The sequence below is a fragment of the Pseudopipra pipra genome, chromosome 18 (assembly GCF_036250125.1).
Source record: "Pseudopipra pipra isolate bDixPip1 chromosome 18, bDixPip1.hap1, whole genome shotgun sequence".
In the NCBI taxonomy this organism is placed as follows: domain Eukaryota; kingdom Metazoa; phylum Chordata; class Aves; order Passeriformes; family Pipridae; genus Pseudopipra; species Pseudopipra pipra.
This window is the reverse complement of record NC_087566.1, coordinates 7,197,577-7,213,233: the sequence shown is the minus strand read 5'-3', so window position 1 is coordinate 7,213,233 and position 15,657 is coordinate 7,197,577. Positions and strand designations below refer to the sequence as shown.

The window sequence follows — 15,657 nt, the reverse complement described above, 5'->3', positions numbered from 1 at the left end:
GGGCAGGGGGGATGTAGGGAGCAGGGAGATGTGCAGAACAGCCACCCCCGGGCAGAGCCAGGCCTATGCACCCCAAAGGGCACTCACCCTACGTGGGGGTGGCTGTGCCCAGCCCTAGAGTCCTGCAGGGTCCCCAGCCTGTCCCCAAGGAAGGTTCTCACAGCACCGGGGGTTGTTTCTCCAGGGGGATGAACTGACGTGGGGGCTCAGCTGTTCTGGTGGTGAAGGTGGGGGGCTGGGGGGTGCCCCAAGGTGTTGGTGAGGTGCTGGGCAGCCCAGCCCTGAGCTGCCTTGGCCACCCAGGCAGACCCCTCCTGTGGGGGCAATGTGGCCACGCTCAGGAGCCCCAGGGCTGGGGGCAGAAAGGGGAGATGGGCTCGAGGCCACCTGAGCTCTTCGTGCTGGTCCCTGAGCAGCTGCTCCAGAGCCTTTCTCTTTAGTTTCGGGTTGGCAGCTGTGGAAGGCGAGTGTGTGTCCCTGAGAGGCAAAAGCTGCTTCCAGAACAGTCTGTGGGGCTGCCGGGCCCAGGGGGCTGTGGCATTGCCACTGCCCGGGGCTGGGATGAGCTAAACTGTCCTGGCAGAGCCAAGGGAGGGAATCTCTGCCTGGAGTCACAGGAGCCGTGCTGAGCACCGTGTCAGCCCCCCCGCTGGGGTGATGAGGGGCCAGGATGTGCCGATGGTGGCTGGGGGGCAAACATGCCCTGCGCTGGGACCTGAGGCAGGCTCACAGGGGTCCTGCCTGGGGACCCCAGTGGATTAGCCCAGAAGAGGAGGAGGGCAGTGCTGGGTGCCTCTGTGGTGCCACAGTGGGAGGCACAGGGAAGGGAGAAGGACTTGGCAGGTCTGGAAGTGCTGGAGGCTCTTGCTCACCCCCCCAACCTGCCCAGTCCTCTCCATGGTGTGGTGGGTTTCTTGCAGAGCCACACGGTCACCTGTGACCCCACATCCCACTGAGACCCCATCGCGCACAGCTGGGACTGAACCCCCCACATGTCACTGCAGGCTCTGGTGACAACACCCTGCAGGGTGACCCTGTGTGCAGCCATCCTGGGGGCAGGGGAGGGGGCAGGGATGATCCCGAAGGGATCCTGCAGGGACCAAGTGTGGAGGAGGGAATGGGTCCAGAATCTGTTAACGCTGTGTGACACTTGCTGGGTTGACACGGGGGGATCTAACTCCTCTGGGGGATGAGAGGAGGCTGTGGGTGCTGCACAGCACCCAGGGAGTCTGACAGCTGGGGTATCCCCCATACAGTGAAACCCCTTTGCTGCAGTCACCGGCAGCCCCCAGCCCCGAAGGGCCTCCTGGGTCGGCCGGTGTCGAGACGCCAGAGGAGGGGCTTCAGTGCTGCCCTCGACCCCTCAGCTCAGCCCCGGCTCTGCCACCCACCCTGGGCACAGCCTGGGCGTGGGGATGTGTCCCAGGCTGAGCCCCTCGCTGACCTTGGCTTTGTTCTGATGTGAGAGAGGGGCCCCCGTGCTGCTGCTCCCACTGCCCCGTGGGGCTGGGGTGTTTCCCAGGGACCCCAAGAGGGTGGGAGATAAGAGAGGAGGAGTCCCCATACTCGGGCTGAGGGTGCTGTCTGGGCATCCTGCCGCCAGGGCCAGCTCCTGCCCCTGCCCGCCCCCGAAGGGTCGGTGTCGGGAAGGGGCTCCCGCGGTGCCCCCAGCCCCACCGGCTAACTCTGCGCTGGCACCGGCGCTGGCACGGCCACTCCCCTCCCGGGGCCGCAGACGGGCAAAGCCAGACGTTCACCAGGGCTTTGGGGCGCGTTTTATCGCGCATGGAAAGAGCCGAGCTCAGCAGGTTGAGCGGCCCCGGCGGCGGGGCGGCTGTCGGGGGATCAAGTCTCTGGCCCCGGAGCGCCTGGAGCGGGGCTGGCGGGCGCTTTGTTGGCCAGGGCCGCCCCGGCTCTTGGCACGCGTTCGGCTGATGCATGCAAACTCCAAATCTCCTCGCCACCAACCCGACAAAGCGGGTGACTCGAATGTGACAGGTAATGAAATAACTCGGGCTTGGTGCTCGGGCAGACAAAGGCTGCGGCGGATCAGCTGACCCTGGTTTTCATTGGGGTTTAATCCAGCATTCTCGCTTTGAATCAGGCTTTAACTATTTTGTAAATAGTTTTGGCACCACTCTGCTGCAGCTCGGTATAAATTCCACCTCCCGGCCCCAGCCCGTCACTGGCTCAAGCGGGTACTGGTATAACTGGTAAGACTTTGCTATTTATTGTCCTCTCTTTTGCCGTGGCCTCCTCCCGACCCCCGGGGCCGGGGTCCCTTCCCGGTGCCCGCGGGGTGCGGGCACACAGGGGCTGAGCCGGGGGGCAGTCCCGTCCCTGCAGCCCAAAGCAGGATATCAGGATGTGACCACCCAGCTGCAGCTCCGTTTCTTTTTGTCGGGAGTGAGCGGTTTTCGCCAGTTTTGGAGCTGCTCAGACCCTGAGTGTCCCATTGGGCTTGAGGACAAGGATCCTTCTAAGGGATGACAGTGCCAGGCAGAGCCAGGAGGGCTCAGCAAAGGGTCCTGCAGGCCTGGGCCAGGTTTGGTGTAGGGAGCCCCAGTGCTTGTCCCCGTCACCCCTTCAGGCACCCGTGTGGGACAGGGACTCTCAGCTGGTCACTGTGCAGGGACAGTGGGAAAAGCCTCAACTGCAGGAGCTGGACTCTTCTGGGAATGACTTGGGAATGCCCTGGGCTCACAGTTCCCTGCACTCCTCCGGGCTGGAGACCCAAGGACTGCTGCCTGGGCTCTGCCACGAGCCTGGGGAGGTTTGGGGTGCTGAGCATCCCTGAGCAGGGACTGTCCCTGGCAACCCCAGCCTGAGCCCATCCTGCCATGAGCCCTGGCCCCAACACCCTTCCTCCCGGGGCAAACTGCACGGCACAGACATGGGGCTCTGAGCATAGTTCCTGGTGCCTCCTCAGTGACAGATTTTAACCTGCAGAGTTTCCCTCCCAAGGCAGCAGATAACCCAGCTGATGATGGCTTCCGAGCACCAAATGCCAGCCTCCAAGCAGCAGCAAGCCAGCTCCAAGGTCAGTGTGAGACTTCCCAGCCCCCTCACTGGGGGCCCAAACCATCCCCTGGAACACCCCTGGAAGCAGCTGAGCAGCCACGATGTGCCCCTCGCCAGCACCCCCAGCATTCCTGGCTGGTGCCAAGTGTGTCTGGCTGAGGTGCTGAGCTGTTTACAGCGGGACTAGGGGATGGGGAATGGGATTTTTCTGGCATCTCACAGCCCCAGTGCAGGTGGAGTGGGTGAGAACGGATCAACTGTTGATCCCCCCCCCACTCCGCAGATGCAGCAGATCTGCCCCCTGCCCACTGACCCCTGAGATCTGTGCTGAGCTGGCGGCGCTGGGGCTGCCCTTGAGCCATCCCAGTGTGTTCCAGGTGTCTGGCTCGCTCTGTCCCGCCAGTAGCTGTGGTGCTCCAGCCACAGCCTGGATCCCTCAGTGTGACCACAGGCATCCCTCTGCCCGTGGCACCGGGGCACTGGGATGGTGCCAGCAGGGACTCGTGGACATCCAGGAGTGAGAGCTGCATCCTCAGAAGGATGGGAGCGTGTGCTTGTGCTTGCAGGCTCCTTAAAAGCCTCGGGAATGCAGTTGGGGGGGGGGCAGTGCGACGTCTGGGCTGCAGCAGACGTGCTGACCTGGTGGCCTGAGAAAGTGTGTGCCCCCTGCAGTGGTGGCAGGGGTGGGGGTGACCCCTGCTCTGAGGTGCTGGTTTCTTTCAGATTGCCATCTTCGAGCAGGAGAACTTCCAGGGCCGCTGCCATGAGCTCAGCGGGGCCTGCCCCAACCTGAAGGAAGCCGGCGTGGACAAAGTGGGCTCCATCCTGGTGCACTCCGGACCGTACGTGTGGGGGGCTGGGGACCACGGGGGGATGTGGGAGGGAGGCAGGGGTTGGGGAAGGAGGGGTCTCCCTGCTGCTGGCACTTGCATCGTACCCAGGGTTTCATGTGGCAAACATCACTGAGCTACTCACCCAGCTCACCCCAGTGGGTGCCTGGTGCCAGTAGGTGAGCAGGGGGTGACAGTGGGTGACAGAGTCCCCTGGACAGGCTGGTATCCTCCAACCCTGTTCAGTGGCAGGGAGACCAGACAAGTGTGGGCATGGGCAGAGATCGTGGTGTTACTCCCAGTTTGGTTTCCTTCCCTTCGGGTACAGGGACAGGTGAGACTGGCACACCCTCGGTGCCCTCTCCCCACCTGCTAAACCTGCATGTGCTCCTCAGACCATGGGCTCCGGGCAAGGGGGAGCCCCTGGAAAGCACCTGGGGGGTTCCCTGCCTGTGCCCTGCAGCCAGCAGCACTGCTCCCAGGTACAACAGGGCAGCTGCAGAGCACCCTGATAGGAGCCCAGCCCCATCTGGAACACGTGGGTGATCCCGTTCTTCTGTGGGTCCCCAGGGACCATGGATGGGTGGCCACCACATCGGAGCATCCACTCTGGAAAGTCCTGTAGTGCCGCTGCCAGCAGAGACATGCGGGATGGCTGGAGACATCACAGCCCTGCCCGCTCCCCCCTGGCACCTCCCGGGCACCGCGGTGCTCCTTTCCATTTCCAACAGGGATCAGGGGACGTGGCTGGGGGCTCAGCCCCGGGGTGCTCGCCGGGGTCGGTGCCAGGTGCCGGTCCCCGCCCCGCTGCCCCGTCTGAAGCGCGTCCCCTGCTCTCTTCCAGCTGGGTGGGCTACGAGCAGGCAAGCTGCAAAGGGGAGCAGTTTGTGTTTGAGAAGGGGGAGTACCCCCGCTGGGACTCCTGGACCAACAGCCGGAGAAGCGACAGCATCACTTCCCTGAGACCCATCAAAGTGGTGAGAGCACCCAGACAGCCACTACCCACCCGCCAGACCAAGGTCTGCAGCCAGAAGTCTTCCCCAGCCTTCCCCCGCCCTCCCCAGCCCCGCGGGCGGAGGGGCACCCCCTCCTGCGCACCCTCGCCCCAGCCCTCGGGGCCCGGGGAGCCGTGGGGGGGTCGGAGGGGGCGCGGGGACGGGGGCACTGGCAGGTGACCCCAGAGCGGAGGACGTCTGCTGGTAAGTCTGGCAGTGCCCGCGCAGGCGCCGGCTCTCTGAGCTGGATGGAGGGATGCGGAGCACCCCCGGCATCGGTGGGAGCGGCGGCACATGGTGCCGGCCCTGGCCTCGGTTTCCCCATAGCCCTGGGCTCTGCCCCCCCTGCCCAGTCCCGGGGGCCGGCAGCCGCTGACCCCCGTCTCTGCTCTCCCGGCTGCAGGACAGCCAGGAGCACAAGATCGTGCTGTACGAAAACCCCAGCTTCACGGGCAAGAAGATCGAAATCATAGACGACGATGTGCCCAGCTTCCACGCACACGGCTATCAGGAGAAGGTCTCATCCGTGCGGGTGCAGAGCGGCACGTGAGTACCGGGGCCGGGGGGGGGGGTGTCCCGGGCGATGCCAGGGCTGGACAGCCCCGGCCGTGCTGCGCCGGGCGATGTTCGGTGTGTGTGTGACCCCCCTGCTTGCCTTGGCAGGTGGGTGGGATACCAGTACCCTGGCTACCGGGGCTACCAGTACCTGTTTGAAAAGGGGGACTACAAGGACAGCTCAGATTTCGGCGCTCAGCACCCCCAGATCCAGTCGGTCAGGCGCATCCGGGACATGCAGTGGCACCAGCGTGGCGCTTACCACCCCACCAACTAGAGCCCCCGGCCCGTGCCGGGGCGCGGGGAGCGGACCAAGCGTTCCCCCGGCCGCCGCTGTGCCCCCGCGGCCTCGCCTCCCGCCTCCCCCCGTGTGATGCACGCGCTGCCGAAGCAACTCAATAAAGCTTGGAATTTCAAAGTCCCAGCTCTGCCCCTTCATTCCCGGGGCTGCAGAGGGACCCCGGTGTTGCGGTGCCTTTCCTGACCCCGTGCTCCTGGGTGGGGAGGGGGGCCCGTCGCCGCATTCTCGATGCTCTCAGTGCCACCGGCGCTGCCGGGCCACCAAAGTGCCCGGGGAGAGGGAGGTGACCTGGGGCTCAGCGGGAGGGACGGGAGCTGCTCGCCCCCTGCAGACCTGGGGGTCTGGCCCCCGTGCGGTGGCTCCGGGACTCAGCCCTGTCCCGGGGTGCACGGCCAGGGGTGGGGGTCACATCCTGCTGCGGCCGGCAAAGGTGTCCAAGGAGCACCGCGGTGACTGGGAGGATGCCACGACGGCTGGGAGGGGGAGCGTTTGCCCTCTCGGTCAGAGCACCTCCGAGCCAAATAATTGCTTTAGTTATTAGGCACTGGAAGCTTTAATTAGGAATAATGCTTTAATTTAGGAGTCACGGAGCTAAAGGATGATTTAATTATCGTATCTTAAGTCGAGCAAAGGAAGTGGAGGAAGGCAGCCGCACTTGCTTGGCCGAGGACTCCGTGGGGTGGCAGGGGCAGAGGCGGTGTCGCAGGTGGTGGCGGAGGTGGCCGGGCTCGGTCCCTCCGGCAGCAGGATGTGGCCGTGGCAGCCGCTGTGTGTCACTGCAGCTGTGTGTGGGCAAGAGGGGGCCGGGGCTGCACAGGTGATGGAAACCTGACCGGGGCACCCCGGGCACCCCGTGGCTCCTGCCGCTCTTCTCTCTCGTGCACCGCAGCGCCTGGTTCCGCTGCTTTGGTGTGAAAACCAGCAAAACTGGGAACCCCAGGGAGTCACGGATGCACAACATCGCCCTCAACAGCTCCCATGCCCAGCCGCCCCGGCGGAGGGGGGGTTTGCTCCCTAAATCCTCCGCATTTCAGAGGCTTTTCCCTGTGCTCCGGAGGAGCGAGCCCGCGGGCGACCAGCCCAGTTCACCACTCGCCAAACGCTGCTGTGAAATGTCAGCTCCTCGGCGAGGCGGGCTTTGGCAGCCGCCGCGCCGCTTCCCTGCCGAAAGCTGTGCCTTTCCTTCCACAGAGGGAATTCAGGATCATCGCAGACGTGAACATTTATCCTGAAAAACGGGGTTTTAGCGGCAGCAGCAGCAGACTCCCCGCGGTGCTGCTGAGGGGAGAGCTCTGCCTGTGGCTGCGTGTTGGTGGGAAACGGCGGCTTCTGGGGGAGCAAACTGCGGGAAACCAGCAGCGAGGTGGGGAGCAGGGACCCCCCCAGGCAGGGAATCACAGATTCACAGACATGGAATTCCAGATGGGTTTGGGTTGGAGGGGACTTTAAAGCTCGTCTCGTTCCACCGCCTGCCATGGGCAGGGCCATCTTCCACTAGTCCAGGTTGCCCCAAGCCCCGTCCAACCTGGCAACTGGGGACCAGGTCAGTCTCTGCGGGAACACGGAGCCCGGCGGCGAGCAGGGTGGGGGGTCCTGGGGGAAAAGTACTGAAAGCAGAAGTGGAAAATGTGAATAAGCCCAGAGCAGCTCATATGGGACATGTCGGGGGGGGGGGGGGGGAATTCCTCATTTGGTGGCTGGGTGCACCCAGGTGGGCACCCTCGGGTCACATCGAAGCAGCTTTAGCTCTGCCGAGGAGGGTTTTTCCGTCCCTGGCTCTGGGGAAAATATGCTGGAAGATTTTTTTTTTGTTTTTAATTTTATTCAAAAGCAGAAGATCGCCTCCATCCCACGCACGCTGCAGAGCTGCCATCTGGCTCGCTGCTACCCCGCCTCAGCAGCTCGGAGCCCCCGGCCCCCCCAGCCGGTGTCCCTGTCCCCTCCCTCCCCCTGCCCATCGCCCCTCGCTGCCGGCGCCGGGGCTGTGATATTTCGGCGGTCTCACGGCGCTGTGGCGGGTGGGTGGTTTTGCCGCCGTGCCAGTAGTCGGCAGAGCTAAAGCTGTTCTCCAGGCTAGTGAAAGGATTTTTTCACCCAGCAAACAGGATGGGGAGGCTCAGACCTCATCGCCACTGGCCGTGCTGGTTCCAGCCTCCCGGATGGCCGGTTCCTCTGGTACCCACGGTGGCTGGGTCGGGCAGTGGGACCCCCGGGACCCACGGCAGGTGAATCCCCAGCAGAGCGAGGGCCTGCCTGCAGGGGAAGAGCAGAGATTTGCCATGGAGCAATTAATGTGAGGGTAAAAATAATGCCAACCCTGGCTAAATCACATCCGAGACTGAGGTGCCTTTTCCTTCCTGTTTTCTTATCCAACTTCAGCATCACCCATTGTCTGTCCTCAGTGGGGACCGTGGCTGACGTGGGGTGGGCTGGCTGGCAAGGAGGAGGCGAAGGCAATGAAGAGATGATGTGCCAGTGGGCTTCCACTGGCTTTGCTTTGCTTTTGCCGGCAGCAGCCCGGGAAATCCCGCCTAGAGACACCCCAGGTTGGGGAATCATGGGCTAAAAATCAACAGTTGTAAAAAATATGAAATGCTTATTCTTAGGCACAGTGGGAGCAACTCGATCTCACCTGCAGCCTGGTTACTTTGTGTACTGAATGTGCCCTGCCAGCTGTGAGGGCTTTACTGCGAGTTTCATGGATTTTTATGTGAAAATTATTGTTATGTTTAATCCTCCAGCTTCTGGAGCCACGTGATTACATGAGATTCTTAGCTTCAATTTTTTTCTTCTTTACATTAAATTGAGCCTCCAGCCTCCTGTTTGTGCCTTCATGCACAGACGCAGCCACAAACACTAAAGGCTTAAGGAAGGAAGGAAAACCAAGCAGGAACCCAGCATGTATTATTAAAGCCTTGTGGTTTTCAGGGCAGAATTGTGATTTATCGATGCTCAGCTTTGGCATGTTGAAAACTAATCTCTGCTCTGATTAATGCAAGAGAGAGGAGCTTCAGCGGGGGACGCCGAGCTCCGGCTGCCCCGGGAATAGGCAGGAGCAGGGCCGAGCAGGATGCTGAGCTCCCCATTGCTGCTGACCTCCCCATTGCTGCTGCACCTCGTTTCCCTCTTTTCTGATTAGAGAAAACATCTGGGGAGAAAAAGTAGGTGCTGCAAGCGAGGGGCTCTGGTGGGCGGGGAGGACCTGCTGGGCAGTGGGTCTCTGCCGGTGGCCGGGGGAGGATGGAGGGGCTGGGGGGGGCACCAAGAACTGGCACCGTGCCATGAGCAGAACCTCTGCTTATAGCCACCAGTTTTAATACTCAGATGTGAATGGGGAGTGTGTGGGGGGGGGGGGTCAAGAAATTTTTCCATTTCGGGCTGCGAATGCTGCAGCCAAACCCCAGGATTAGCAGTGAAAAGGGAATCAGCCGGGACTGGTGGCTGCTGGGCGCTGGTGCAGGACCCTCTGGCATCGCTGGGCCAGTGCCAGCTCAGAGTGCAGCTTTGCCCGCCTCATAGGGGCCGTGCAGGGCAGGGGGGGAGAGCTCTGGGTTATGGGCAGAGGCAGCACCAACCCTGTCCAGCAACTGGTAAGACAAATGATCCCCTCGTGGTCCCTGGGCTCTGCGACCGGGGCTGATGGATGCTCTCTTCCGGAATGCCAGGCTCCCATTTGCTTTCTGCGCTTTGTTTTTGTTCCTAACATCAGTGCAACGAGGGAGAAAAAAGAAGGAATGAAAGCTCTACAGCTCCTTTCAGACAGTAAAAGAAATCCCGTCCAGTTGAAAAGCTAATTAAGAAACATCACTTCTTCAAAGGCCAGAATTGGAAACAGCCGCGTGGAGACATAATGGGATTAACGTGGATCAGGGGATTACAGGCGGCCAGGACAGCGACGCTGCGGCCCCACACATCACCACTGGCCCTCGATGGTGGAAGAGGACAAAACCAAAACACTTCAATAAGATGAAAAGCCAGAGGGATGCGCTGGGAACAACGAGTCGGCCGTGGTGAGGGTGAGGAGCTGGGAAGCCCTCGGCCCCCGGCACAGCGGCTGCAGCCACCCGGGTGCTGTGGGACGGGGCTTCGCATCCGACACCTTTCCCCAAATAGATGGAAAAAAGCAAATGCTGCCTTTCCCTCCGGGCGAGCGGCCAGGGCAGCCCTGATTGCTTCCTTGTCCCGCCGCAGCCGGCAATTAACCCTCAGCAATGGCCAGCGGTGACGGCGTGACCCCTCCACCGAGCCCACGCACCGGCCGGGGTCACCGCCGGTGCCACGGGATGGAGAACAGCAGCTCGAGGTGGGGCAGTGGAACAGCAGCAGCCGTGAAATCCTTTGAGGCTGTAAAGCCAGCAGCAGGGACTCGCCGTCAGTGTCAAAGGAATACTGTCCCTGCTGGAAACCCCTGGGCAGCACAAGTGCCAATTAGGAAACATCTGTTCCTCCTGGTCCAGGCGGGCTGTGAGCAAGAGCATGGCAACGTAATGGGATTAAAATATATCACCGGATTAGGGCAGTGCTGCGCAGATCAGCGGCCATGGATGTTCTTAGGAAATCAGGGAAAAAAGGAAAAGCAAATTTGTCTCTTCAGCATGGACATGTTTCTTTTTTACTTGTACCTTATGTACTGGTGCCAGACCTTCTCTCTGCACTGTTCAGTTCAACTAAAAAGACAGCCTGAGCTGAGTTTAAGCAATTTTAGATGAAATGGCTACGTGAGCAGCTGGTCCCTCTGGTCCTCACTGCTGCCACTGTGGCTGTGGCTGCAGGACAGGAAAAGTGGCCTTACCCGGGTTCCTGGGGTATAATATGGTGCCTGTCACCTCTGTACGGGTTGGAAGGTGTGTAATGAGCTGGATTTGGTCCCTTAGGCAGAGCTTTGGGGTCCAGTGGTGGTGGGAGGCTGCAGGAGCGGGGCTGTGTCTGGAGCATCCCTTCGAGCAGCAGCACAAGACTCTTCCCCTCAGGCCGTGTCCTCTGCTCATAACACGTGGCCTGCACAAAAACCCTGAGCAAAGCATCAAGAAAGATGCTCAAGGTAGGGAGAGAAAAACGATCAGAGCAAGAGAGAGACCTGCACCATACCCCAGGGCCCCTGCTTGCAGTGTGCAGCCCACCTGCCCCCTCCTGCGCATGGGGCCACCCCAGGCTCCCCCATCGCTCGCATCCCGGACACAGCTTGGCTGGTTTGGGGGTTCCCATCCCTCCTGCCACCCCACCCAAGAGTTCTACCAGCCATGGGGCACCGCAGCCCTGCAGACAATAGGGACATTCTTCAGGAAACCAAACCAATAACGCGGAGAGCCGCCCGCTATTTTGGGACTTCATATGCTCTAAGGCAAATGTCATTGGTGTGTAACATCCATTTAGGGAGCCGCGTAATGAAGTCGTGCATCATGAGGAGGGACCTGCTCGCTTAGCAACCTTCTCCGTGTGTGACGTCTTCCCCTGCAGGACGGGATTGCTCCTTCGCCAGCCCGAGCACAAAATGCCACTCACAGCTGCCATAAGAGGCGCTTTGAACTCAAAGACTCTGCAGCCCCCACCAACGCCGAATTCCTGAGGTGGGCTTGTGCCCTCGGTCAGAGCCCAGGCAGCCTCTGTGCTGTGAGGGGTTTGGGTGCTGTGAGCCCCTGACCTACACCCGTACCTGCATGCGTTGCCTTCCCAACAGAGCCCTCGGCTCTCTCAGGGATGGAAGAAGCTGGGGTACTGTGAGAGGGACAGAGCCCTTTCATTTTGGGGGCTGAACGGGACAGCTGCCACCTCAGTACCCATCGAGAGCTTCCTCACTGCCGTTCATGCCGCTGCAGATTTTGGATGTGTCTCGCGGGGAGGCGAGTGGGTGCAGGGGTTCACTGGGTGTACTGGGCATACTGGGTGCTCAGAGCACCCATGTGCATTGGGTGCTCTGGTGTGCTGGATGTACTGGGTGCTCTGGGGAGTCTGGGTTTGCTGGACACTCTAGGTTTTCTGAGTGCTCTGGGCACAGGCCGGCAGCAGGATGAGGACAGGGAGGGAGAGGACGGCTGTATCGCACAGAGGGAATGTCTGTCCTGGCTCTCTCCAGGTTTCCGGATGATAAGCAATTATGGGAGAGATTTACAGCAGATTAAGTCAGAAAGCAAAGTCCATTATCTGCCCAGATGAGCTCCAAAAGTAGAGGCCGTGTGGAATGAGAAATGGGGCACTTTAACCATTACCATCCCTCTGGGCACCGACCTGGGCTCCGAAGGACAATGGCTCTGCTCCTGTGGGGATGGTGGCTGCTGCAGATCCACACGCTGCCATTCCCTTCCCACAGTAACGGCATTTTGGTGCCTGAATTTGCTCTGATTCCCTTATGGAATGCATGTTGCTTCTAGGGGATCTGCTACTCCCTTCCACTGGAGGTGCCTCTTCCAAGCCCCCAGGGTCAAGCTGAGCTGCAGATGCTAAATCCATGGGAATGCATTTTAGCAGAAAGATGCTTTTGAGGTCACTGAGGGTTTATTCACTGTGCTTTTTGATGTGTAAATCTCTCTGTGCATTGTCCCTGTTCCCCCGGGCAGGCTGTCCTGGGGGACCTGCAGCCACCGGGTGGATGTGCCCACTGACCCACCCATGGACAGCCCCGTGGCCACTCCCACGTGCCTTGGGCAGTGGCCTCACTGGAACCACGTTCCCTCAGCTGTGAAATGAAGGTAATTTACTGGTGTGCTTTACAAGGGCGCTGAGAGAGAAGATTAATTGTTTGGCATATGGGACTGCAGATAGGATGGGTTATGATCCTGCAGATCCTTCTGTTTTGCTGTTTGAATGTGCAGCAGGAGCACAGCTCTGCTCCACAGGGACCACGGGCTCCTTTCCCCCATGACCTTTCCCACAGCCTCACTCCAGACCAGACAGCCATGGATTTGGGTGCTGGCACAAGGGCAGATCCAGAACCCTAGGGATGGCACAACTGGTGGCCCTGGTGACCTCAAGCCCGACACGCAAAGGGCAGCCCAGTCCCAGCATCTGCGTGTGGGGTGATGATGCAGCTAGAGGCACCGGCTGCCACATGACCCTTTGGTGTTGGGATTAAACTTGACACTTAGAGCCTGAAAATCTGCTTAAGGGAAAGCTGGTATAAATCTGAGTGTCGCCAGGACGTGCGTTGTGGTCTGGGGTCAGACCCCTCCCTGCACCCTGGATAATGCCAGGCTGGTGCCTGTGGCCAGTGTCCCCACGGGCTCTACCCACAGTTGGCACAGTGGGACACCCCTCTGCACATCCCACAGTCCCCGAGAGAAAACTCCTGGTGTGGGATGGTGCCAGGGGCCTGCAGATGGGCAGCAGCTATCCCTGCCATGGCCAGGCCCTGGCCCTTCCCTGTGGGAGGGGGGGTCCCTGGTGACTTTGCCCCCTCAGTCCCTGGGGATGCAGGACTGGAGCCCCACCACACTCCTGCTCCCTGCTGGCTCCTTCCTGATGCAGATGCTTTCCTGAGAATCACCTTGCCCTGTCACCAGCTCCCGTCCCTTGGCATCTCTGTAGGAGCTGTGTCCCAGCTTTGCTGGCCCATCACCTTTCTGGGGTGCTCCTTCCACTCCCTCTGTGACAGTCCTGGGGGTGTTAGCTGCAGCATCAGGAATTCTGGGAGAGAGGCAGTACCCTTGCCTGTGCTGGTGGCTCTCGGGTGCAGCACAGCTCCTCTGGGACCTTGGGACAGCAAAATGAGTTGTCACTGTCATCTCCCACCGAACTCGAGCAGGCAGTAATGAAGGCTGCTGAGCACACACTTCTTCCTAAATTACCTTATTTATTCAGGGAATCAGATGCCGCAGTCTTTCATGGCTTCTTGTGAGGCTCGGATCTTGTGGGATGCGAGGCTATTAATAGGAGCCAATCTTTCCCCTTCTTCTTCTCCAGGCTAAAGGCAGAAGAATTCAAACAAGGGCCCTTTTGATGTGACAGAAGTCCAAATAAACTCCACGCCATTTTCATCTCAAGCTGGCAGCACATTCCCATGTTTCTGGTGGGGTTTCCCTGGGTGAGGGCTGCACCCGCAGCACCTGGGTGCCCTGGAACCGGGCTTCTGAGGTGGAGGAGCAGTCTGTGGTGCCCCTTCCAGTGACACTGCCCTCGTCTGTGGTGACATCAGGTGCCCAGAGCCAGCACAGAGACCAGACGGGTGAGATTGGATCCGGGTGAATGATCAGCCAGGGCAGCAAATGCCAATTTGCGTGTTAACAGACTGAGCACAAAAAGCCAGGGAAGAGAAATAACTAGAAAGCATTTACCACATAACAGACTTGTTTCCAAGGAGCAGATTTTGAAGGTTTCCCGCAGGCAGCCTCGCTGGCGCTCCAGGGGAATTTCAGTCCCACACCCTCCAGCTTCTGACCCGCTCCCACCGTGGTGGGTTTGGCACCTCCCCTGCCAGAACGAGCCCTGCACTATCCCAGAGCTGACCATGTCCTGATCCACTTCTGTGATGGGCAGAGCAGGGCTCTCGTTTTCAGCACTGCACGATTTACCTTCCTTGGACGCTGTGACAGAATCTGAATTACCTTCTGCCATTTCAATATCTGCACAGTTGTTGGTTTTTCTGCTTCTGTCCATCAAAATTTATAGCTAAATTAGGCAATTATTGATTTTTCCCCCCTTTATCGAGTTACATTCAAGCCAGCCTGTGGAACAGCAAACGCTCAATGGGTCCCTCTTGACATCTGTTTGTCTGATCAATCTGTGCAGGGAAAATGCTCCTTCAGTGCCCACTGACATCCCCACAGTGATGAACGGGAACACTTTGATTTTTTTTTTAGGGCTTTGAGACATTTGCTGTTCCAGTTCTTTTCGGGTTTATTTGTTTTAATCTGTAACAACACACTCCGTTGTTTTTGTTTGTGGAGTTCTTGAAGATGTGTCAGTCCTGAGCTGGGGGATGCAAGGAAGGGGCCCTGTGACCCAGGAGGGTGGTCTGTGAAGGGTCACTGCCCACTGTACCTGGCTCTCATCAGGCACCTCTAACCCTGTGGACAGGGCTGTAACAAGCCCCTCCACCAAGGTCTGATGCCATGTCCATATCATGACAGAGTTCTGAGGACAACCACAGGTGGAGATTTAGGTGTGAAAATGGCTCAAACTTCTCCTTGGTCCCTCCTGCCCCATGACAATTCCTGCAGAGCAGCCCAGGTGGGTTCAGTGGGGATGCACCAGGTGATGCTGCTTAAGGAGCAGAACCAGGGCTGGGTATTAATGCAGGTCCCTGGCTCTGCCTTCCTTCTGGAGGGTGTTTCATACCTCCGGTGTTGTCCCTGTGCCTCCATGGGTCACCCTGGCTGAGATGGTTTTGGCATCACTGGCTCTGTGACCTGGCTCATCCACATGCTGCTCCTGTGCTTTTGAAGCTTGCACTAGCCAGGTGAGAGGGTGATGCTTCTTTATTTAGCTGTGTGCATGGTGGGAGGGGAAAGTGTTTCATCACCACATTCAGTTTTAGTAACACCCCTGTGTGTGCTTTGAAGGGGTCACAGCTGAGACTTCCAGGCTGCAGCTGGCAAGGCATGGACTGAGGAGGGAGGCAGCACCAGGACATGGCTATGTGGCATGTCAGGGTAAGAAAACGTGCAGAGGAAAATGTCAGAAAGATATTTTTATTACAATAACGTGATGCAATTGCAAGTGGGGGCCTGAGACCTCTCGTGCCTGTGTTTTCTCATGCAAGACTTTATAGACGTTACATGACTTTCAACTCTGCTCTTATCTCTGCCCCCAGAGGACATTATTACTGCTAGTCTGACTATGCCAGTATGAATGTTTGATGGTGAATAATATTTTTGAGAATTGAATTACCACTTGTTTCCTAATTAAAACCCAACCTCCTCATCATGTCAGCTATTTGCAAAAAGGAACGTGATGATGATAAGCTACACCGAGGCTTCACCTTTCTGAGGTGGCTGAAGTACCTTTGTTAAGAGTATTCAGG

General features: G+C 59.2%; 1 protein-coding gene and 1 long non-coding RNA gene across 3 annotated transcripts; both read left to right on the top strand.

Moving 5' to 3' along the window:
- Positions 1–2,786: 2,786 nt before the first annotated feature.
- Positions 2,787–5,819, top strand: CRYBB2 (crystallin beta B2). The gene is made up of 5 exons (XM_064674867.1): positions 2,787–3,040; positions 3,745–3,863; positions 4,696–4,828; positions 5,250–5,392; positions 5,510–5,819. Exons 1-5 carry the CDS (start codon positions 2,984–2,986, stop codon positions 5,676–5,678), a joined length of 621 nt encoding a protein of 206 aa, XP_064530937.1. The 5' UTR covers positions 2,787–2,983; the 3' UTR covers positions 5,679–5,819.
- A 3,178-nt stretch (positions 5,820–8,997) lies between these two features.
- On the top strand, positions 8,998–13,678 carry LOC135424057 (uncharacterized). Of its 2 annotated transcripts, XR_010435072.1 has the most exons (3): positions 9,086–11,269; positions 12,257–12,388; positions 13,599–13,678. It is a non-coding gene; the product is annotated as an uncharacterized LOC135424057 (long non-coding RNA). The 2 variants fall into 2 exon arrangements; XR_010435071.1 differs by having other exon boundaries at positions 8,998–12,388.
- The last annotated feature ends 1,979 nt before the right edge of the window (positions 13,679–15,657 follow it).